Source organism: Stegostoma tigrinum, chromosome 3 (assembly GCF_030684315.1).
Source record: "Stegostoma tigrinum isolate sSteTig4 chromosome 3, sSteTig4.hap1, whole genome shotgun sequence".
Taxonomy (NCBI): domain Eukaryota; kingdom Metazoa; phylum Chordata; class Chondrichthyes; order Orectolobiformes; family Stegostomatidae; genus Stegostoma; species Stegostoma tigrinum.
The window spans coordinates 88,287,243-88,311,119 of record NC_081356.1 but is presented as its reverse complement, the minus strand read 5'-3'; the positions used below and the strand labels follow the sequence as shown (position 1 = coordinate 88,311,119).

At 37.0% G+C, this 23,877-nt stretch overlaps 1 protein-coding gene across 2 annotated transcripts in view; it reads right to left on the bottom strand.

Moving 5' to 3' along the window:
- Positions 1-864: 864 nt before the first annotated feature.
- Positions 865-23,877, bottom strand: part of ell2 (elongation factor for RNA polymerase II 2) — a 118,509-nt gene continuing 95,496 nt past the window's right edge. For both annotated transcript variants that reach the window (XM_048527467.1, XM_059644739.1), the window contains 4 exons: positions 17,615-17,681; positions 8,364-8,535; positions 6,268-6,312; positions 865-5,086 (listed from right to left, as the gene is read on the bottom strand). In XM_048527467.1, the coding sequence (XP_048383424.1) occupies positions 4,970-5,086; positions 6,268-6,312; positions 8,364-8,535; positions 17,615-17,681 (401 nt within the window). In that variant the 3' untranslated portion in view covers positions 865-4,969. The remainder of the gene's footprint in view (positions 5,087-6,267; positions 6,313-8,363; positions 8,536-17,614; positions 17,682-23,877) is intronic.

Genomic DNA, 23,877 nt, shown 5'->3' with positions numbered 1-23,877 from the left:
TTTGAGGCAGAGGTGTTTAGACTTTTGATAAACAAAACAGATGAATAGCTCTCAGGTAACAACATTAATCAAATCAGACTTAGCCAAATGTAAAGCTATGGTTACACTCTAATATTTTAAAGGAGAGAGGTCTGATAGTTGTAACTACTCATCCCCCCTCCCCCACCGTTGAACATCTGACTGTTCGTCTCTCCAACTTGTTGCTTGCTTCTCAAATTGTAATGCAAGATATTGAAAGATGAGTAACAAGACACAGGTGAAGCACCTTTGGAACAAGAACTGCTTTGAGTTGAAGGGAACAGAACCAAGCCACAAAATGAGAGAGGCTGTCAGCTTATCATGAGGATCAGAATAGGCTCAGAGGGTTGATAAGGGGTGGGGGCCGGAGCCGGGGCCAGGAGTCAGCAAGCAGGGACCCCAAAATAGTTCTGATCAGGCACTGAACATCAAAACAAAATATCCAACATGAATACCACCCATTCACTACATGATGTTAAAGTGGGAGAGCTTGAAACAAGGCAACCTGAATTTGGGACTTACTGTAAAGGGGCTTATTTAAGAGGAGGCTGATGAATTTTTTCCTTTGATTAACTTTTGCCATTCTCTACCCCAGATAATAGACATAGTCACTGAATATATTTAAGGCTTAGGCAGATTTCAGATCCACAGAGATGTCTAAAGGTGAAAGGGGCAGACAGGAAAATGGAATTAGGCCACAGATTAACCATGGCCATTTTCAGTGGTACAGCAGGGTTAACAAGCTGAAAAGCTACTCCTACTCATTTCTTATATTTCACAAAGTGATCACACTAAAATACCAGTTACTGTACAGAACTTAAGTTTTATAATAAAACACAAACCATCTCATATGCAAAGTCAATATTTTAATGTAATTTAAATTAACAGTTTACATGTGGAATGGACACGGTGGCTCAAATATTATCTTGTACTTTCATTAGTGAAAACAGTCCTGTGGCATTTCCAGTTTCAATGGTCCTAACTAGATGGTAAAAGTTTACTGTGTAACTTGGAAATCTAAAGACATTCACAATAGCCAAAAGACTACTGAGAATACAACACTCTCCAGTGATGTTTTAATTTCCATTCTTTGTCTTTTGTAACTACTATTCCATATCAATTTGAACTGCTGGCTTCAACTGCAATCAAGGACACATGAAGAGGAGAAACAATTAAACTGCTAATCTAAAGGCTTCAAAGTGTCGAGGCAAAAACCTGCCCATTTGGCACTCTAATACCAAGATTATAGGAAAGATAGATAATAAAAAGGGCAACAATAGAAGAATGGAAGGGAAGATATGATTTTCCCAACATATTGGTTTTACAAGGAATGAAATTTCATTTTACTAGCAATCCAATAACATACAAAGCTGCTAACAAATTAATTAACAGCTTTGAATTTAATATTGTGATCATTTATACTAGGACTAGGTGTTTGTAATTCAGTTTCTGGAGTAGCTATCAATATTTTGGAGTAGGACAGAAGTCCCCCCGATTAATAAGCATCTTATGCGATTGTTGAAAACAATTACTCTTGTTTAAGTTGATTGCAAATTGCCTGAAAACGTATATAGAATCAGGCAGTTTTGGAACAATAATATCCATTTACCACTTAAATGGAAAATTTTGATTGCTACATTTTTATACGTGAAAATTCAAATCAAAACCAAATTTTATATGTACATATAAAGCTGGACCTCTTGATAACAATATCTTCAATGAATGCAACACCTTTACTTTAAAACAGTCACTTGTAATAGTAAATGCTTGCTTCAAAGCCATGAGTAAATCATTTTAGTGTTTCAACTGACACCTTTCCTAAAATTACATGAATCAAGCAGTATTAAAAATACCAAATTTTCCATGCAATTCTACTGCTTATTCTGAAGCATGATCAATTTAAGCATGTAAAACCATAATTAAGGTTTTTTTTTAAACCTATGCTTTTTAGTTTAGAGTACAGATACTAAATAAAACATTAATGTAGGCAGGCAGCTTTGGTGTAAACAGTTTGCATTTAAAACAACTGGACTTCTAAAATTTTAAACTACTGATAGGCATTTATGCAGTGGGTCTCTATGCTTATTTACTTCGTAATTGGAATTTAGTATAGTTACTGAGGAATAAGTGTTCAGAGAACTTCTTGGTTTCAGATGTGAATGTGACTTGATATTTACAGGATCCAAATTTAGAACCAGATTCAGAAATTCCAAGATTATGCTAAAAACAAAAATAATTTTCCTTAGGCCACCATGCATGAGGATGCATTTGTACTGCATTGGTCGCGTTCCTTAGCTTTGAGAATATTAAGGAACATAGATAAGGCTTTAACTTCATGGACATTCTTAGCATTAGTGGAACTGATGAAATAAATAAGATTCAAGTATGAAAAGGATTCGGGTTACAGCAAAAAAAAAAGCCCCTCCAAAAATAGACCATCATCTTCTCAAATAAACTACCACAGATCTAACAAAATATATCTCTGTGAAGCCATATTGGCTTGACTAGAATACTACAAAATAAAACAATAATGACATTTCAGTAGTACTCAAGTAGTAAAGTGATAAGCACATCCAAAAATTCAATTTCTCCCAAAAGGGCTCCAACTGTGATTTGACACTTATTCCTAGTGACTATGTGAAAACTACTTGTGAATTCAATTAGTATTTTTTGGGAGAGGGGCCAAAACTAGAAACTTTTTTTTTAAAAAAGCTCTCATGTCTTGTACCCAAGTATGACTCAAAACATGAAAGTTGTTTCGAGTGATGATGAATAATGCTCAAAATTCATCTTCAGGTGCAATGCGAACTGGGCAGTGGAATAGTTTTGAAGTCAATCTATACCCAATAGAGACTGCAAAATGGGAAATCTCAAATCTGTACTTATTTACAGTGCCAATTTCAGATTGGATGGCTCCAAAGAATTCCAGAAAGCTTGAAAAGTTACACTATTACACTAGGTGAACAACTTGTTTCATCGAAGGATGTTCATATCTAATACAAATGAGTAGCATCACTTAAATTTAAGACGATGAGGTATACAAAGCAAAATGCTAAAAATGGAATCCAATTTATTTAAAATTACATTGATGTCAAATGCTATCCAACACTATCGATGCACAGGATTTACCATTGGAACACATCCCTAGTCAGGAGAAGGTTTTATTAATTAAACTTAGTGCTAACTTAATACCCAAACATTATCAATGCTAATGTAATAATTAAGGGTACTTCATGAAGACAATCTTGGCTTAATTAAAAAAACTTTAGTAAAGATGGGAATAACTGGTAAAGAACCAATCTAAATGATTGTGAAGTGTGAATCAAGTTTATAGTCCTTGGTAAATCCCAGTGATTAGTACTGCAAAAATACCATGAAAATATATAACACTGGGATCTCATCTTAATTAACACCCAAGCTAGAATGTTTAGAATTAGTTTGAGATAGGAAGAGCAAGTTTCAGTTTACAGCACTGTTTGATGACACCAGCATTTGGAGTGAAGCTGGAGATACAGGAATTTATTGAAGATTCAACCAAACAATTTGGCAAACTTTCCAACATTCATTTGTAAACATTATGCTTCCCTTTTCACTTGGCAGCATTTCAAAAAGACAAAAAAATTACACAGATTATTAGTTTCAATATCTATCCAAAACCCCGCATCTTCCAACCAAATAACTTAATGTTCCCACATGATAAATTAACTCTCTTATTGATAGGCATTATACCAACAGAAATGTAATGCACTGGTAAGTACAGAGACACTTTATAAATTCAAATGATTTCTTTGTGCTGTTTGATGGTCACAGTATAATTAAATATATCTGTTTTTAGTTATATTCCTGACATGTAGGAGAACAAATTTTAAATAAACTAGTACATGCAGGTGACTGCTTTTTTTGTATATAATTTGTTTTCAAAAATACTTTAAAGTAGTATACAAATAAGTCTCCTACATGAAGGTTAGTATCTTAATTTCCCCAAAACTATAAGATCTCTTTCAAATTTTGCACAGTAGCAATGCATTCATGTTAACAAAGCTGATAAATCACTTAAAATGGAAAGGCTTTCATTTCCATGGAGAGTAGTACGTTTATAGGAAAATACCTACAATGATACTCATCAGTTTTTTTTTTGACCTGAGCATTTGGCTACAGAGAGCAGCTCACTCTCTTCCCCTTCAAGATGTATATTACATTTACACACATTTACAGAGACACACCCATTCACACATGCACATCTTGGGGAGGTCAAAGTTACCTTCCCAATTGTAAAAGATAGAAGGAAGCCATGTGTAGCTAATGGTCACTATACTAATATACATAAAGAAACACCTTAAGGCAAGGGGCACAAGAGCTGACTATTTGCATTTTTAGCATATGGTTTGAAATTGCAGCACAGTGTAAAGAATTATAGGCAGTTTGTAGTGCTTGTCATACTTTCCAACATTTTCAAATATTTAAGAATTTTTTTTGAAAACTATTTGTGCAAATTGCCTTGGGAACATTCAACCACTTAAGGCAAAGTGTTTAAAGTAGCAGAATGTAGCAAGTACCACATACCTTTGTTTATTTAACTGTTACATTGTTTGCTGTTAGTGCTATCAATTGTTAAAGTATAAATCAAATCAAGGGATTATAGAAGAGCCCAAGTACTGAGACTAATATGATCAGTTTGGATAAACAAATATTGGTATAACAGTAAAAAGGAAGATGGTAGTTCAAAAGCAAAGAGTATAGTTTTATAAGAAATTAGTGTGGGGTGAGGGCAGCGTGGCTTAGGTGCTTCAGGGAAGTAACAGAAAATCATGAAACTTCTGAAATCTTTCAGAAATCTCTTGATACCATTCCTAGAATGAAATGTTTCAAAAATTCAAAATATATTAGCTTTTAATGTTATTATAGATCTCCTTCTGATCATAGAACAATATTGCAAACTGTCCAGTGAGTTCTAATGCCATGATTGCAGCTGTTGCTTGTCATAATCTGCTATTAGTCTCTTGATGTGAGCCAATTTGTTGTGCAGGTATTCACATCTATGTTTCTCTTCATGGTAATTGGGACTATTCTGTAGGCAAAAGGAATAAAATGTGACTTTTACATGAAGTAAACATATGTTTTAACACCTACTTGAATTCATAATCAGTAGCATGGAAAATACAAATTGTATAATCATTTCACTGGGCCACATTGTACCAAACGACAATTCATTTCAATACTGGAGGCTAGATGATAATTTTCAAAGAACAGAATTAAACATAATGGAACATTACAATTCATCTCCCTCCTTGTATGGCTGGAATAGTCTTACCATGGTTATATGAAATATATACACAAGACTACTTTTTCACTTTGTAAATACATCAAATAGTTTTACAAGTTGCACTAGATTTATGAATATAAATGAAATGCTCACCATATTGCGGTATTTTCTACATTCTTTCCCAATTTAAAATGAGATTTCTAAAATGAATATTATTCTCCTATGATTTTAATTTCCTCCTAATTGATAGTTATTTAATCAAATACCTAATGTGTTGAAGATAAAGGCTATTTAGACGCTATGGCCAGCAGACAAAATTATTTTGTAACTTGCAACAGTTAAGTACTTCATGCCTGATTAGTATGATCTTACAGTTCAGCTCATCTGTTAATTTTTTTCCCCCCCACAGCAACAAAAACCTACAATTCAAAAAAGGTAAATCAAAAAGCATCTGATATGTTTATATTTTGCAGCCATTGATTTTGCTTTCAATTTATATCACTGCAACTGTATTTAAGAAACAGCACAATCCAAATATCTCAATGTTCGACAATCTGCCATTAGTGATTTTGTGCCGGAACACAATCCCCCCAACACTTTTGTTGCTCTGCATTAAAACAGCTGAGCCAGAAACATACTGGATAACAGGGGAAAAGCATGTATTTTTAAATGAGTCAGTGAGTGTGCTCAATATTGAGCATCTTTGACAAATGAATTGCTGACGAACTATACAAGAGTGTTACCATATATTCACTCAGTATGAAAATCCTGGAAAGCAATCCTAATTCACAACTTTGCTTCAGAGGAGACACAGTTAGCTAGGGGGAGACCAGTTCAAATACAAATACTAATTTATGTCATATTCAAGAAAAATCAAGGGTAAAATTGATCAGATGACTTTAACATTACTTTCTAACTCCAATACAAATTGGAAGGAACAGTACATTCCGTGACAAGACAGCACATTTGGAAAAATGATGACCAACCTTTGTGATTTTCCAATACTCTTGCAAAACTTCCTCATCAATAATCTGCAAATAAGTGGAAATCTATTACAACCCAAAATTATGTCTAAGTCAAATATTTAACAGCAGTTTTCTCCAAATTTTCATGCCTCATCATTTAACATAACAAGTGCACATAACAATCCATAGTCATTTTCTAAAACATTTTCAAAGCAATGCACGTAAATCAGGAAGATGAACACAAAAACATTTAAGCAAGGAGAGCTTGGAATATGCAACCAGCAATGCCAGGTTACTGTAGTGAACAAAAACAAAAGAACAAAAGAAAAGTATGGCACACAAACAGGCCCTTCGGCCCTCCAAGACTGTGCCGATCATCATGCCCTGACTAAACTAAATACAAACCTTCTGCCCTTATTCGGTCCATATCCCTCAATTCCCTCCCTATTCATATAACCATCCAGATGCCTCTTAAACGTCGCCGACATGCCTGCTTTCAGCACTACTTCTGGCAGTGCAGTCAAAACTCCTGCCACACACTGCTTGAAAAATTTTCCTCACACACCTCCCTTAAAATTTTGCCCTCTCACCTTGAGCCTGTGCCCCCTTGTAATTGAAACTTCAACCCTGGGCAAAAGCCTCCGACTATCTACCCTACCTATGCTTCCCAATTTTGTAGAACACTCAGGTCTCCTCTCAGCAGCTGTCTTTCCAGTGAGAACAATCCAAGTCTTTTTAACCTTTTTTCATAGCCAATGCCCTCGTGACCAGGCAACATCCTGATGAATCTATTCTGCACACTCTCCAAAGCTTCCATACCCTTCTGGTAATGTGGTGACCAAAACTACACACAATACTCCAAATGCAGCCTAACAACTCTTCTGCCAACACTCGTACACCAAGCCATGTACCTTCTTAATTACTTTGGCCACACCTGTGGTGCTCCTTTTAGGGGGATGCCCAGATCCTTCTCTATGTAAACGTTCCTAAAGGTTCTGCCATTAACAGTATAATTCACATCTAAATTTGATCCTCCAAAACGCATCACCACACATTTGTCTGGATTAAACTCCATCTGCTATTTCTATGCCCAATTTGCCAATTTATATCCTGCGAGACCCAACATTTAAAAATCCAAGTGAATACTGTAGACATAAAAAAAAACTTGAGAATATACAATCTTGGAATTCAGATGAAGTACTCTTACAGCAGGTCGTACGTTTTAGCTTTACTTAAATGGATTGACGAAGAAAAAAATCTAGTAGAGAGACAGCAGGTAGCCAAAAAATGACATTAACAGATGAAAAATATGGTTTAAAGTTATTAAAGTTGCACAATTGTTATCATAGTTAATAAATGTTCTGATATCTATTAAGTGCTGAAAACTTACTTAAATGTAAATATAATAAATCAGTGCAGCTAACTGTATTTTGATTAGTTTGCCCGATATGTTTTTAGATGGAAGGGGTTCATATATTTTGGCAAAGAAAAGCAAAGCATTCTAGACTATGATCGGCCAATGTCGAATGAACTTGCCAGTATGGCCCAAAATGAAAAACAGGTGTGATGACATGCAGCAGGCCTAATTTTAGTGTCTTTGTGAAACGATGTAAAGAATGTTATTTATGAAGTAGTCTGCTTGGCTTTTTCACTTGGTGTTACTAACTTCTGCAAGACAATCAACTGAAGAAAGAACATCTTAAAAATAGCTTAAAAGCTTAGTCTCTTTCAATGGAAGAATTATGATCATGCTATAGGAGTTTCAGCTAACCTCTGCTACATACACACTTGTAATTGTGGACAGGTCTATGGTGATTCAAGCGTACTAATATTAATATGAGGAAGAGCAAGAGTGATAGTGTTTGTGTACATTTCCCCCTCCCAATTTCTCAAATCATGTTGCTTAGGTGACATACAAATAAAACATGAAATATTGACAATAATTACACAACAGGATACACACACAGGCCACAGTCACAGCATCAAAGATTTGAAAAACAGCATGGAACATAGCTTCATTAGCTTTACAAATGATGGCAAACTCAAACAACAAAGGCACTGTTAAACAATTTTGATTTTTGTTAACCGGTTAAACAGCTGGAAACATGTGCTAATACCTTGTACTCTTCGGTGTTAGGAGAAAGGCGCTTCCGTTCTGCATCCAGCTGCAAAAATCGCTTGGTTACTCTCTCTAACCTAGCATGCAGATTTCGATATTCACCATATTCTGCATTGAAGTCATCTTTGTAGTTTTGTCTCTGCTCATGCGACATAATGGCTGCATATTTGCTGTTAAGTAAAAGTGGAAACAGTAAATTGATACATCACAAATGTATCTTTCATTACAGTCCAAAAGGTCTGCTTCCCAGTTACGAAGAGTGATTTGGAGGAGAGGAAAGCAAGGTTAAGAATATATGAACAAATAGTAGTAAGCCATTTGACCCCTTGAATCTCACCACCATTTAAAATTTATTGCTAATCATTTTGGGTTTTGACTTCAACATTCCCATCTACCCTAGATAAGCCTTGATCCCCTTGATGAACAAAACTGCATCTCTGCCTAAACAACTTACCTGCGCCACCACAATGACATTCTGCAGCAGGATTCTAAAGCTGCACATCAAAAAAAAGTTCAATTTTTCTTGTAATAAAAAAACTAATGTAGTGCTATTTTAATTACTTACTGCACCTGCACACTAACTTTGAGACTCTTGCCCCCTGCCCCCATCCCCAGAAAAGCCTAGATCCAACGGCACCTTGGAATCTGTCATTCCACAACTAAATAATACATCACTTAATTCTTCCTGCCAAACTGAACTTCAGTTTCCTATATATCACTGGATATTCAAAATTTCTGCCCCCTCACGCATCCTATTTATTTATTAGGATTCAACCTATTTTTCCGAATCAACCTGTTCAGAGATGTTATTACACACTTCTGGGGCAGGTGGGGCTTGAACCAGGCCACCTGGTCCAGAGATAGCGATATGCCACAGCACCAGAAGATCTGCCTGTATCCTCCTTATGTCTTCTTCACAAAATGCTTTCCCACCTATCTTTTTGTCAGGTGCAAATTTAACAATCATACCTGTGTTCCCCTCATTTAAGTCATTGATATAAACTGCAAAACAGAGTCCCCAGCAGGATATCCTTCTGGGGCTGGGGGGGAAACTCATTTAAGCGAACTGTTTTCTGCTTGGCAATCTTCTGTCTATGCTAATATGGTGCACCATGAGCTGCTACTTCGTGCAATAATCATTTGTCCAGCAGCTTGTCCAATGCCTTCCAGAAATCCAAGTACAATGTTTACAAACATCCTTTACGCACAGCACATATCACTCCTTCAAAGCGGTCCAAAAAAAATTGGGTAAACATGATTTCTCTTTCACAAAAATAATGCTCACTCACTCACTCACCCCAATAACCTTCAGCTTTTAGGAAAAAACCTCGTCAATTTGCATTGTAGATAGTTTCACACTTTTGAAGAACATCTTTTGCACTTGAACTAAATACCAACACTGCCAAAAATCTCATGAGAACACACAGTTGATGGCTACATTTCATTCATCAGACTCAAGATCTTGACCTGCCGATCCACTGCAAGGCGGCAAGGGAAAGCTACTGAGAGGGGCAGGAGAGGAAAGAGGAGTTGTAAATTGTTATTACATCACTTTTACAAGAATTGGAGCTCAACAAGAACATTACAGCGGCGGCAACGGCGAGTGGCCGGCGAAGACGTGGCGGCGGCGACTGTGGCCGGCGAGGATGTGGCGGCGGTGGTGGTGACAGTGGTAGAGGTAGTTCTGTCCTCAGAATTCAAATACACCACTGTTGGGAGGCGGTCATAAATTTATGTAGATGTTGCTGCACTAACAGTAACCCTAACCCTAACGTTTACTTTTAAATATGCTTTTATTTTACCTATTCGGAAGAATAAAACTGTTCGTAATCTACTCACCAATGCTCAGTTTGGATACTGCTAAGATCACTCCAGGCCGGAGGTCATTACGTTCTCTATATAAACTATTCAGTCTGAAATTTACAAAGTGATTGCGTGGTATAAAGAGTATCCAGACATCAGTGCTAAAATTACTTTCTATTTGACTAATGTGCCTCTCATTTCTAGTCCAGCAACTTAACTTAAAGGATGTTTCATTTAAACTTTTACTATTTCATTAATGATCTTAAATTCCTCACCAGAATCAACACCTTGGGATGAAAATGCTGATTTTCTCAAACTGTTTATCACATTACAGAGCCAACCTAGGGGTTCGGCTTCAGAGCTTTTCATTAGACTGTCCTCTAGCATCTGAGACCCAATCCTGATGCTGACTGTTCAGTTCTGAACAGAATATTTAAGGTGACTGCAACCTAACAACTCTGCAGTTTGATCAATAGCTCTTGAAAATGTATCATTTTATTTACGATGATCAATAATCAGCTTTGGTTGCTACTCTGCATGAGATGAACAGATTTAGTGTCAAAACAAGTCTCAAATTAGGTCTCTTTCAACCTCACTTTGCAAAGTTCTACATCTTTCTTAGTACGCATTTGTTGCCTACTTTTGTCTACAATGTGCAACTCCGATCCCATCACACACAATGTGTAAGCTATGTCAACAGAATATGTCCAGTATACTGAGTGGTCATGGAAACATGTAACTATACTGTAAAACAAAGAACTGCAATTGCTGGAGATCTAAAACAAAAACACATTCCTGGAGAAACTCAGGTCTGGCAGCATCTTGTGGGGTAAAAGCAGAGTTAACGTTTCATGTCCAGTGATTCTTCAAGTAATTGTGATTGTTTAATTCAGGTGGGGCACGGGTGGTGCTGGCTGGCCAGCATTTATTGCCCATCCCCAATTGTCCTTCAGGTGGTGGTGGTGAGCTGCTTCTTGAAATCATGTAGTTCATGTGCTGTCAGTAGCTGCAAAATGCCATTAGGGAGGCAATTCCAAGATTTTGATCCAACTGTGACCACTGTTTCCAAGATAAACAAGTCGTCACATGTCATGAGGTAGGTGATTGGCTGATGTATTTTAAGGATCATTGTTCTCTAAACTACGGCAGTGATTTAAATCAGAAGTCGAACTATAAAAACTACTGTATTAAAAATACAGCTTCAATTTTTAGCTAAAATAGTTAATAAAATTTTAACAAAACAAAAATTGCTGGAAAAGCTCAACAGGTCCAGCAGCATCTGTAGAGATTTCTCATCCTCAGTTCTTTTGGTATTTAATAAAATTGCAATCTGGTTAACAGTAACAGTACAAAAATTAGTATTAGAAAATTCACTTGGAGGTGGTTTAGAGGAATTACAAAATACTGCAACGAAATTCTTAGTAACTATAGGCTGCCTAATTACCAGTGATGGGTAAGGCTTTGGAAATAATCAGAAAAATAAATCAACATGCACGTGTTAGTTAAGGAGAGTCAACATAGATGTGAATGATAGATCACGCTCAAGGAATTTTATTGAACCTTTTGATGAAGTAACAGAAAACACTGATGCAGGGATTACATCATTGTCTGTATGGATTTTGAAAAGCGATTGATTTAGAACTGCATAAAAGGCTTCGAAATCAAATTGACACCCATGAAATAGGATGGTTATTGTTCGTCTTATACAAAATTAGGCCCAGGGCAGGAAACTCAAATGATTATTTCGCAGATTTGAGGATTTTGAATATGATGCTCTCCATGGCTTAGTTCTGAGATCACCACTACTATTTTGATCCAACGACTGAACAAATGGCAAAATAGAATTATGCCAGGGTATTGTTGTTTGGAGGGGAGCTTGCTGATGGCAGTATTTCCATTTGTGTAGAAGTACAAGGGCTCTAGACCTAAGAGTTCACGGTTTGTGAAAGGCCTTTATAAATTATTGCAGATTGTGCACATTCAGGAAGATCATATTTCATGCAAATTATAATTGACTGGAATTCACTGCCTATGAGTGGTGAAAATGCAGATGATCAATGATTTGAGGAAAACTAGGTATGTATTTCAGGGAAATAAACTGGTACGGAGAAGGAGATCAATAGATTATGAGATTAACTGGATTCCCGCAGCGAGTTGGCATAGACTCAGTGGGTCAAGTTCTTGTATTGTCGTATAGACCAACTGAGGGTCTAAGGGTTGAGGTCCTCAGCACTGTACCCAACTGTTCAGATACTGGAACTAGCCGACAATATAGTGCAAAGCAATAAATCATTGTTTGTAAGGAAGGCGATTGCAGATGAACTGTGCCAATGACAAGAAACTTTCAGTCCCTTAACTCTGTGTCTCAGGGAAGTCCTCTTCATGGGCAGTTTGACTTGGGGCTTTGAAGGGAAGCCAAATCCTAACCAACTGTAACTTAGTGGGTCAAAGCAAGAAGTGGAATGACAATGCTCAAATGGAGCACGTGCTGGACCAACTTAAATTTTATACATTTATTCAATTTAAGTTTGAAAGGAAGATCTTTAATTCCAATATGGGGGGATTACTAACTGCAAGAGGCTATAAAACGTTTCAAAAAAACAAAGAAAGAGCTTAAGATATATTTGAAAGTGATGAATTTATAGGGCTATGGAGATATGGCAGGACAACAGGACTAGCTGACTAGCTGTTTTGGAAATCAGCAACAGACAAGGGGTGTAAATTCTATGATTCTGCAGGCTAAGTTGATTAAGACAATATCTTGTAAAAATCTGCCTTTCAGAAAAGAACTGTTTGTAGAAGATCTGGAGTAATATCTAGAACTAACATTTTTAAAAAATGAACTCAATCTTACGTTTATTGTCATATTGGCATTGCAACTTAGAAAAAAGAACATGCTCTGTTGAAAACAGTAGAAATCACTTCAGTTGTTATTTTAAACCCAATGTTAGAGGAGCAAGGAGATTAAACCAATTAGCTGTAACTTATCAGAAAGCCAAAATAGCTGACCCACTTCATGTAATTTAAGCACCGTATTTGCAATTAACTCTTAGTAATGGGAAAAAAATTGCTGTCATTTGGTCAAAATAGCTAGTTGTCTGCCATAAGTTGCTAAGCAGTGGGGACTGTATGTTACACTTTCCTTATTAAATTTAATGATATTGTTCTGTTACATATTTTGCTTATACCACTACGATTTGAGCTATCCTTTCTGCCTCCAAATTGTTTGGCAAACATTCACCAAATCTGACCATATAGCATAAATGTCCAAATCCAGCTTGTACGTCTACATTAGACAGTTGTCATGTCTTGGGTGACCCCAAATGCTGCCATAACATGCCTTAATTTCAACTGTTCAACCAACTTCCTATCCTTAAGATTTATTTTAAAATGCTACATCCAAATTTAAGGCAAGATGGTTCTTGTTTGAATCCACAGAGACTGCTATCCTGATAGTCTTCAAGTTTAACAGTGTGAACCTGGATGAACACAGCAGGCCAAGCAGCATCTCAGGAGCTCAAAAGCTTTTGTGCTCCTGGGATGCTACTTGGCCTGCTGTGTTCATCCAGCTTCACACTTTGTTATCTTGGATTCTCGAGCATCTGCGGTTCCCATTATCTCTGATCACTGTCTTCAAGTTTAGTCCAGATTAATAAAATACCAGAGGATGGATATTTGTTAGACAGTTTCCAGAAATATACGTTTCTAGCCAGAATTTATTCCAACACACACTGGCAAGTCCCAACCTCTACCTTCAATACATACACCCATTCATTAACATATCCTCACCAGTGCCATGGTCCCACTAACCTTGGGTACCTCAGCAAAAGCCTGCTAAATAATAGATTTCCCTTTGTACGTAAACGAATATACATATACATGTAACAAGAAAATAGAAATCAAAATATTATACTGAGCAAAAGATAACATATTCTATTCCTTTCTTGTGTATTAAGTGAGAAATCTCACAACACCAGGTTTACTTGAAATCACAAGCTTCTACACTGTTGCTCCTTCATCAGATGACTTCACCTAACAAAGGAGCAATGCTTCAAAAGCTTATGATTTCAAATAAACCTGTTGGACTGTAGTGTGGTATCATGTGACTTTTTACTTTCTCCACATCAAATCGAACACTAGCACCTCTACACAATTTCTTGCATACGTTTTTGGAGCTCTCTCTTTTTCTCATAATTCATTCAGACTAGATGACAGTTCCAATCTGTCCAACCAAATATGGAAACTTCTTCATTCTTCACTAAGTTTTAAAACTGCAATGTCAATTCTCAATCATGCATCAAATATACATTCCCATTTGTAACTTATCAATGTAGCACTCAATAGAATTTGCTGCTTCTTACATAAAATCTTTGAGGAAATCAAGGTACTTCAACTACTCTTTCAGACTTGCTATAGGCTGTGATGTGTCCTTTAGTTTTCTTACAAATCTCTCGCCTATCACTTCTATAAACTTATTGCATTCCTAATCCCTTGTTCATGCATCTTTTACTAAAAGGTCAATTTTTTTTTTAAAAGGAGGACGTATGGATATATTTCCACTGCGTTTTAAAAACTTGAGGGAAGGGGTATAGTGAAATGGGTGTGGTATATGGACTTTAAGTGTTTGAAAATATACCACATGAGAAAATGTTGGGAAGAGAGTTAGGGGTTTAGATATGGCATAATGGAACGGTAAATAAAAGTGCAACAGTGGAGGACAACAGATTAAGAGTTCAAGGTAGCTGTTCCAGAATTATTGCAAGTGGCTAGTATTGCCTCAGTTCTGGGTGACTTATGTTTAATGTGTCAAATGACATACATATAGGCCTACAGGGATGTGTGACAAATTTACAGTTGACACTTACATTCAAGGTACATAATTTAAAACAGTAATACTGTTAAGGTTGGGAATAGGCTTTAAAAAAGCAGATGGAACTCAACGTCATTAAGTGAGACATGATGCTTTTAAACGTTAATAACAATGACTATACACAGTGAAACAAAGTTTAGCATTGTCAAACTGGAATTAAGCCACAAAGTCCACAGAATTTTAAAAAGAACAACGTTTACACCAATTATAGAATTTAAAAGTCCCAAGAGGTATACGAAGGTTTAACAAGGGTTCAGTTACAATACTGTGTAAATTATTATGCTATATATTGTAGGAAGGGTATTGAAGTTTCAATTAGGGTGGAATGCAGATTTATTGGAATGTTGTTTGAAACAAAATAGTCCTGCTTTTCATTAGAGCGTATTATGGGACAATATGTTAAAAGTGTTTATATGTATTCTTGATCTCATGTGTTAGCTGTTGCTTATCAGATCACTTTAGATGTTACAGAGCAAATCTTGTGGTAGGTTGGATATGTGATCAATAACACAACCTGGAGGCACAAACACGTTGCAGATATTTTGGCTCAGCTTCAGATAGGTGAAGATTAAAATGGCGAGCTCTCAGAAGGAATTCATGACTGGGCGAGGGAAATTAGCCCAAGTATTTCCAATATTTAGTTGTAGGACATTCTTGCACATTGGTAACTGGATAAGCAGCATGATAAAATAGGATTAGTGGAGAGATCCTAAAACTTAGTGGCAAGTGTTATCAATCTAAAAGAATGATACTTTTGCAATTTCACCAAGGGGCAGTATATACGTAAGAATGTGAAGGGACCAAGATCTTTGGACGTTCCTGAGCTACTAGTGAGAATGAAATGAGAAACCATTGCAGGTGAAGAAAAACATACTATTCAAAGAACATAGCTGTTAATCGGTTATCTGTTAATCCTCAGGTTAACTGTTTATTAATTTCATCTGTTTGTGGATCAGTTTGCAAATAGAGTGGCACAGTGATGATAGAAAAAACAAAGACCATTCAGGCTTAATGGTACAATTGAGGAGAGGAGTTCATGAGCAGGGGGACCTCGGCGTTCATGTGCATGATTATCAGAAGATAGGCCGGCAAGTTGAAAGAGTTGTTAAGGCTATTTATAAACCCTAGGATCCTGTAAGTAGAGACAGTAGAAAAGGAAACAATGTTACAGTTCTACAAATCATTGGTTTAACCACATTTGAAGTATTCTATTCAGTTCTGGGCAATTTACGGAAGGACATTAAAAATCCTGAGAGAGTGTTCAGAGGAGATTTACTAGAATGATACCAGGCATGAGGGATTTTAGATATGAGAAAAGATTAGAGAAATTGGGCGTAATCATCTCTGCTCAAGTAGAATAAGAGGTGCTCAAAATTATGAACATTTTGATACGGTAAAGAAGAATATTCCATTTGCAACAGTTAGTATGACAGTAACTAGGGGTAACAATTTCAAGATTGACAGCAAGGGAACTAGGATTGAGTGAGGAGGAACTTCTTTAATAATCATTATGATTTGGAATGCGTTGCCTGGGAGAATAGTGGGGGCAGATTTCATAGGAAGTTTCTAAAGAGAGATGGATACACATTTGAAAGCGACGAATTTACAGGACTATGGAGATAGGGCTGGACAATGGGACTAGCTGGGTAGCTCTTTCGGGAACCAGTACAGACATGAGTTGAATGGTCTCCTTCTGTATTTAAAATGCTATGATTCTATGATTGCCCTGCGTTACAAAAAACAGTTATATTTCTCAAGCACAGGACCAGCTGTGAAACTTTTTCTGACGTCCCAAGATTGCAAAAGGTACCTTTCTTTATTTACAAGTATGTAAACTCAGCAGAAGCAACTCTCTTGCAAAGTCCCACTTTATCATTTCATTTTGAAAAAAAACATTCAACATTTTTATTCAAATCAGTGAATTATCACCCACCACTTAGGTCAAAACTTTCCATACTTGCTAAATCAGTGTAGAACCATTTATTCTAATCTCCCTCTTCAAGGTGTAGTGTATTCAATATTTTATTCCTGGCATGGATTTGAAGGGCTGAATGACCTTTTCCTGCGCTCATTATTTCAAATGAGGTATTTAATGGCAGTCACAATCTAAAAGTGATGCACTTATAGCAGAAATAGTCATAACTATAGCAAGCCAACCAGTACACAAGTACATTTTTCCAAATACTCATCTTGAGACCAGAGTCTCTAGTTTCATTGTTAGGTCAATTGAACCAAAGTTAACCCAGTTTTCCCTTCAATTTTCTCAAATGGTAATTCATCAAACTTTCTGGAAATCCATGTAAAACCACATCACATACTGCTGAAATCTTACACAGTTAGGAAGTGTTTGGGAAACAACACAGAAAAAAAGTCAAAGTTAAAACTTCAGTACTAACTATGATGTTTGGATGCTCATCATTAAAATTACTTTTCAATGCTCAGTTGTTTTCAAATTAAGAAATCAAACTTGAACAAATCACATTACTACCAGTTTAATCAGTTCATTTTTTTAAAAACGAGAGAAGGAAAAAGAGTGCGAAAGATAAACGCATAAAACAATGAGCATGTTTACTTACATCAAGTAATCAGGTTTTTTGGTTGGTAACATAGGATTGCTGGAACCAGTGCACTTGCTATTCATTTCTGCAAAAGAATAGAGGTTTCTGTATTTCTGTGTTGCCATACAGCAGAGGACAGCAGAAGGTACAGAAATAACAAGAAACTTTTGACCTTTGCTACACTGCAGCTTAAAACATGCGGGAACATTTTATTGCTTTTGCATCACATCTTTCATTGCGAATCGCGCATTAGTTTTAACTACAGATTGCAAACAGCAGCAGCCATATGGTCAGCTCAGTCACTACCAATAACAGGCCTTGTGTCTATAACAGAAATAACTGAATTACCCACACAATAGAGGTCAAAGCACACGGATCTCCACTCAGGGTCAGTCTCTTACTATTTTGAAATCAGGCAGACAAGGGACCATTCAGAAATTAATTTATTGAAAGTAACAGATGTGGCTATAATGTTAAAGAACACAATTTTAGGGCATTTGCCACCCTGTGGGTAGTGAGAATCATGAATGAGAGCATAGCATTGTTATTAACTTAGATTAGTGCACTTGGGACTCATTGTGACACTGCATTATCCTCCTTTAGCTGTGAGACCTGACAAGTTTTTAATGTTAGCAGCAAAATGGGACAGCAGACACGATGCATATTTTGTACTTTTTTGGAACCATGCTACAACTTCAGTCTGACCCAATTTAAAAACTGTACATATAAAAATTCAAATCAGCCAATATTGAAATTTCAGAGATAAGCATGTTCAATGCTGACAATTTTATTATTTGGGTCATAACAATTAATTTTATGCATCTGTATTATCACATCTTAAGTCTTTCCAGTCAGCTTTTATTACAAACAGTACAGCACATATGTCCAGAATTACAATTTACTGTTCTAGGAGTTTATAACATTCATGGATATTTTTAAGATGTTCTTGCATATTTTGATTACAGATTAAAGCAGTTTCCATTTATCTCCGGGATTCAAAAAAGGTTAGAAAATGTGGGGTCCTCCCTACAATTTTAAACTGTCTGAATTCATGGTCCATTCACAATCTTCCTAACTTTTATGCAGATTATAACACATTTTAAGAAGGTTATTGAAATGATCAATAGGATTTAGTCTAATTAGTTAATAGTCAGAGCTATTAATTCAGCAATTAAAACTGCCTCAACTATTTTGAGCAAACCATTGCTTTAAGAATGACATTTTGCCATGAACCAAAGTCCAAGTGTTAGACAATTTTTATGACCGATAACCCTGAGGATTGCCTTAAACTAAAAGATTTACTTGGTTTGGTTTTCATTCACACACTTCCTGTCTTTGTTCCCCCAAATCCAGCAAATTTAATGGTTTAGCTACACAACATATTTGGTTGAAAAATTGCAGAGAGGAACCATCAGGATAACCCCTCTAGCCTGATCAACCATTGAACAGGATATTGCCTGACCTGAATGTAGCCCTGACCGCAACATTTCTGCTTTTCCCCATGTAATCCTCAACTCTTTTGCAGTCCAAAAATCTAACTCTGCATTCACTACTCTCTGATAATTCTAAAGATCAACAACTCTCAGTATAAAGCACCTCAAACTTAAATGGGATTGTCTTTTTAGACTGCCCTCTGGTTCTACGTTCCTCCGCATTTACTCTAGTATGCCCGGTCATAATCTTGTGTTTGAGAGTTTTGAGAAGATTTGTAGCTTAGGTTGAGGTTCTGGATGCGAGTTTGCTCGCTGAGCTAGAAGGTTAGTTTTCAGACGTTTCGTCACCATTCTAGGTAACATCAGTGAGCCTCCGATGAAGCGGGATATAACACCAGCGCTTCATCAGAGGCTCACTGATGATGTTACCTAGAATGGTAACGAAATGTCTGAAAACTAACCTTCCAGCTCAGCGAGCAAACTCACATCCAGAGTCTTGTGTTTCAATAAGATCACGTCCCAATCTTCTCCATTTAGTATTAACCCGACCTTCCATCAGAAGTCATCCCCTTTATTCCATAAATCAACAGTGCATCATCTTTGAAAGGCCTTTAATGCAACTACTCAAATAAGGATTTTGTTCTATGATTCAGATTCTGGAAACCTTCACGAATTAAAGTGACCTTTTAAAACAAGAGTATAAATTCTGACCTAAAATACCTGCTTTGAACAACTGACCAGTTTGGGCCAACTGCATGAAATAGTCAATAAATAAGGATCAGACAGAGGCAAAATTAAAATTGTTATAAAAGACATTGAAGTTCAGATTTGTGTTTCGTGTTGATTCATACCATCTGCAAGTTACACTTTAGAATGAAAGTTGTTTGTAAGTTAGCCAGCTTGGAAAGAAAATGGAACTAGACTCTGAAATGCACAGCTATATTTTAAACAGCTGCTTTTTAACCAGCAGAGCATAAATAATGAATTTTTAAGGAAGAATTGGAAAATCCACACTCATCACCTGTCCCTCTCATGAACTTCAAAAACCAATACTGATGATTAGACACCTTCATCAATAATATGTCACAAAGTATATCTGCAAACTTAAACAATAGACAAACAAGATAATAGCTAAACAATCAGGAGTCAGGTCATTCTGAACTCAAAAACACTAATTCTTTAAACTGCAACTATCTTTACCTTCCCTTCTGTACTAGACCTCTCCCTCTTTTACTTTTGAAGCTTTTTACCCATGTTTCGGTGCATGTTTGATGTCTTGTTTTCAGTTTCTCCCCCCACCCCCACTGTTATTGGGAAGAAAATTCCTCTTTTACTCAATAAAATTCAGTAATTTGGCTCTTTCATTTTGATCGAGCTAATTACATTTTAATTGAAGTGCAATAGCTGTGCACCAAAAAGTAAAATTGTGACCAATGGAAGACAGCAGAGCTAATTCCCCCTCCTCACCCAAATCAAGATATACCAGAGCATTCTGCCATTTTCTCTAGTTAAATACTATTTTTCTATTCATCCTACCACAGTGGACCTGTCTTGCATTTTCACTCAACTTCACTGTATTTTGATTTTGTAACTGTCTTACTACTTCCTTAACAATGAATTCCAGTATCTTCTAAACGACTGATGAGTTGGCTGGCCTGTAGTTTCCTGCTTTCTGCTGCCTTCTAAAATGGAGGTGCTACATTTGTAGTTTTGTATTTCACTGGATTCGATACAGAACCTAGGAATTCTGCCTATTATCATGCACTTTCCAAGCTAAGGCATTTTAAATAGTATGAGAGGAGGGAAAGTCTACTTCTTTGCAGTACAGCTGCTGGAATCCTCATCCTCAAATGCCACCCTCAATGCTATCAATGTTTAATCTCTATTTCTTCCACAAAGGCTTTTAAACTGCACTTCTCTAATTTAATGTCTCAACTAATCACTGCAATGATAGTATCAAATTGCAAATCAACTTTATAAACAATGGACATACTACTTGACAGATATTGATGCCTTTCCTCATCCTGTCTAGCATGACCTCTGCAGTTTTTGAAATGGTTTAACACACTGCACTTCTCTGATAAGTCCCCCTTCCTTAGATTACAGCAATGTCAGCAGGGGTGTCTCTTATCCTTGCACCATTACCTCTGGATTCTCTAAAGAATCAATGCTTGTACTCTGTCCATCCACATGCTGCTCTTCAGTATCATCCAAAGACACGAGGGAAATGTCCACAAAAGTGCTTGTGACTTCCAGTATTAGCACTTCATCTTATTTGGCTCCTCCATGGTTTATACAGGCTTGAGTTTGCCAAAATTTTTTCCCAGTTAAAACACCAATACTAAGTTTAGTCAGCCCATCAACCTGAACAAATTTTTTTCCTCCATCATATTTTGGACTCCAAACAGCAGAAATGCTCTTTCCTTTTGAAAAAAGTATTATCAATTTATACAAGACCTTCGAAGAAAGTTGTCCTCTGGCTTTAATGCAGATCCTTGCAGCTTGGACCACAAAGCAGTTGACAGCATGTGAATGAAATTAAATTGATGGGAACAATTTTGCTCTTAGTATTTTTGAAATTGTTGAACTGACAAAAATCACTCTTCTGGCACAGTGCCAACTCATGGGAGCATTATGCTACGTAGTTTTACACAACAGATAAGAATTAGATGTAGGAGCAGATTATATGACTTCCAGTCTGTTCCACCATTCAATAAGACAATGGCATATTAATTTCTCACCCAATCCCCATGTCCTTAGACTTTTGTCGAGAAAGTACCCAGTTAATTTCAGAGTTCAATATATTTCAAAACTGAACATCACAGCTCTCTGGTTTTAAGAGAATTCCAAAGAACCGTGATGTCGTGTGACAACTTTCATTTTATCTCTCCTAAATGAATGCTTCCTTATCCCTGTTCTAGATTATCCATGCAAGGGAAACAACATCTCAGCTTAAGAACCAAGCATCTTGTATTCACCAGAGTTTAAAAGAAACAAAAGTGCAATTTACTCAATCTTGTCTCATAGCACAATCTCTTCATAATAGCAATCAATTGAGAAAAATCTTTCTTTAAAAAAGTTTCATGGCAAGTAAGACATAACTGGTCAGGAGTATTTATAAGGCATGGATAATGTCACTAAGATAGTGGTGGTGAGCTGCCTTTTTAAATATCTGCAGTCCATGTCCATGCCAAGGGCAGCATGGTGGCTCAACAGTTAGCACTACTGCCTCACAGTGGAAGGAACCCAAGTTCAATTCCACCCTTGGAGACACTGCCTGTGTGGAGTTTGCCTATTCTCTCCCATTCTGCATGGGTTTCCTCCCCCAGTCCAAAGATGTGCAGATTAGCTACACTAAATTGCCCATGGTGTCCAGGAATATGCAGGCCAGCTGGATTAGCCATGTCAAATGTGGGGTGACAGGGATGGGATGGATGTGAATTTGCTCACTGAGCTGGAAGGTTAGTTTTCAGACGTTTCGTCACCATTCTAGGTAACATCATCAGTGAGCCTCCGGTGAAGCGCTGGTGTTATGTCCCGCTTTCTATTTATCTGTTTAGGTTTCCTTGGGTTGATGTCATTTCCTGTTCTTTTTCTCAGAGGATGTTAGATGGGCTCCAAATCAATGTGTTTGTTGATGGAGTTCCGATTGGAATGCCATGCTTCTAGGAATTCTCGTGCGTGTCTCTGTTTGGCTTGTCCTAGGATAGATGTGTTGTCCCATCAAAGTGGTGTCCTTCCTCATCTGTATGTAAGGATACTAGTGATAGTGGGTGATGTCTTTTTGTGGCTAGTTGATGTTCATGTATCCTGGTGGCTGGCTTTGGGATGGGATGGGTCTGGCCAAGATGCTGTTTGGAAGATCAGTGTGAACTCAATGGGCCAAATGGCCTGCTATCATGCTGTGTGGATTCTATGGTGTGGAGCAGACACACCTACAGCGCTGTTAGAATGGGAGTTTGACAATGCAGAAACTGCAAAATTGTGTCAAGTAAGGATCATGTGGAGCTTGGAGAGGAACTTGCCATTGCTGGTACTCCCATGCCTTCTCTACTTGCTTGGCCAAGGGGTGAACATCATTTTGGTCATTTACAGTGTTTGATAAAGTACTAGTGGGCATGTAAGTGACTGCAGAAGTCAATCTGTGCCCTGATGAGTCTGCTACAAATAGAACAGGAACGTGCACAGAATTGTGTTTTAGACAAATGGCTGGCTGAGCACTTTTACCCCTTGGACTGTTTTAGATAGCTCAGCTGGTATAGCAGTGGACTGTACAGAATTGCAAAGCTGATCTTCTTAGGCCAATAGTGCAAATCTCAAAGGATTTTTATCCTTCCTTCAGCAAAGAGACGAAAACTGCACTCTATACGCAACATGTAGTTTCCCAAGGACATTAAGATCATTCAAGACTTTCTTGCTGTTGTACTAGCATCTCCATCTGATCTATCACACTGTTTGTCTTCCCTGCTAAATTTGCATTTTAACTTCATGATTTGTTTGATTACTCAAGTTACCCCAAATGCTAGCCAACCACTTCTAAAAATATTGTCTCTCAATTCTTCCTACTGAAGGGGATAATTTCACACTTGCCTAAATTGGCCAACAGTTAGAGACAGTGATCGGCTCTATACCCCTTTATAGCCATTATGTATTGTTCTCAGGATTATATTCCTATTTAATTTTGTACAGTCAACAACTTGGATACATACTTCATACCAATAAAGTTATTGACAAATTGCAAACAATTAGTAGCTGATGTTGAAGCATTGAACGTTGCAGCCAGTTACAGCTTATCCCATTTCTTCCTATTTTGCATCTGCTAAACAAACAATTTCATCTCAAGTTTGT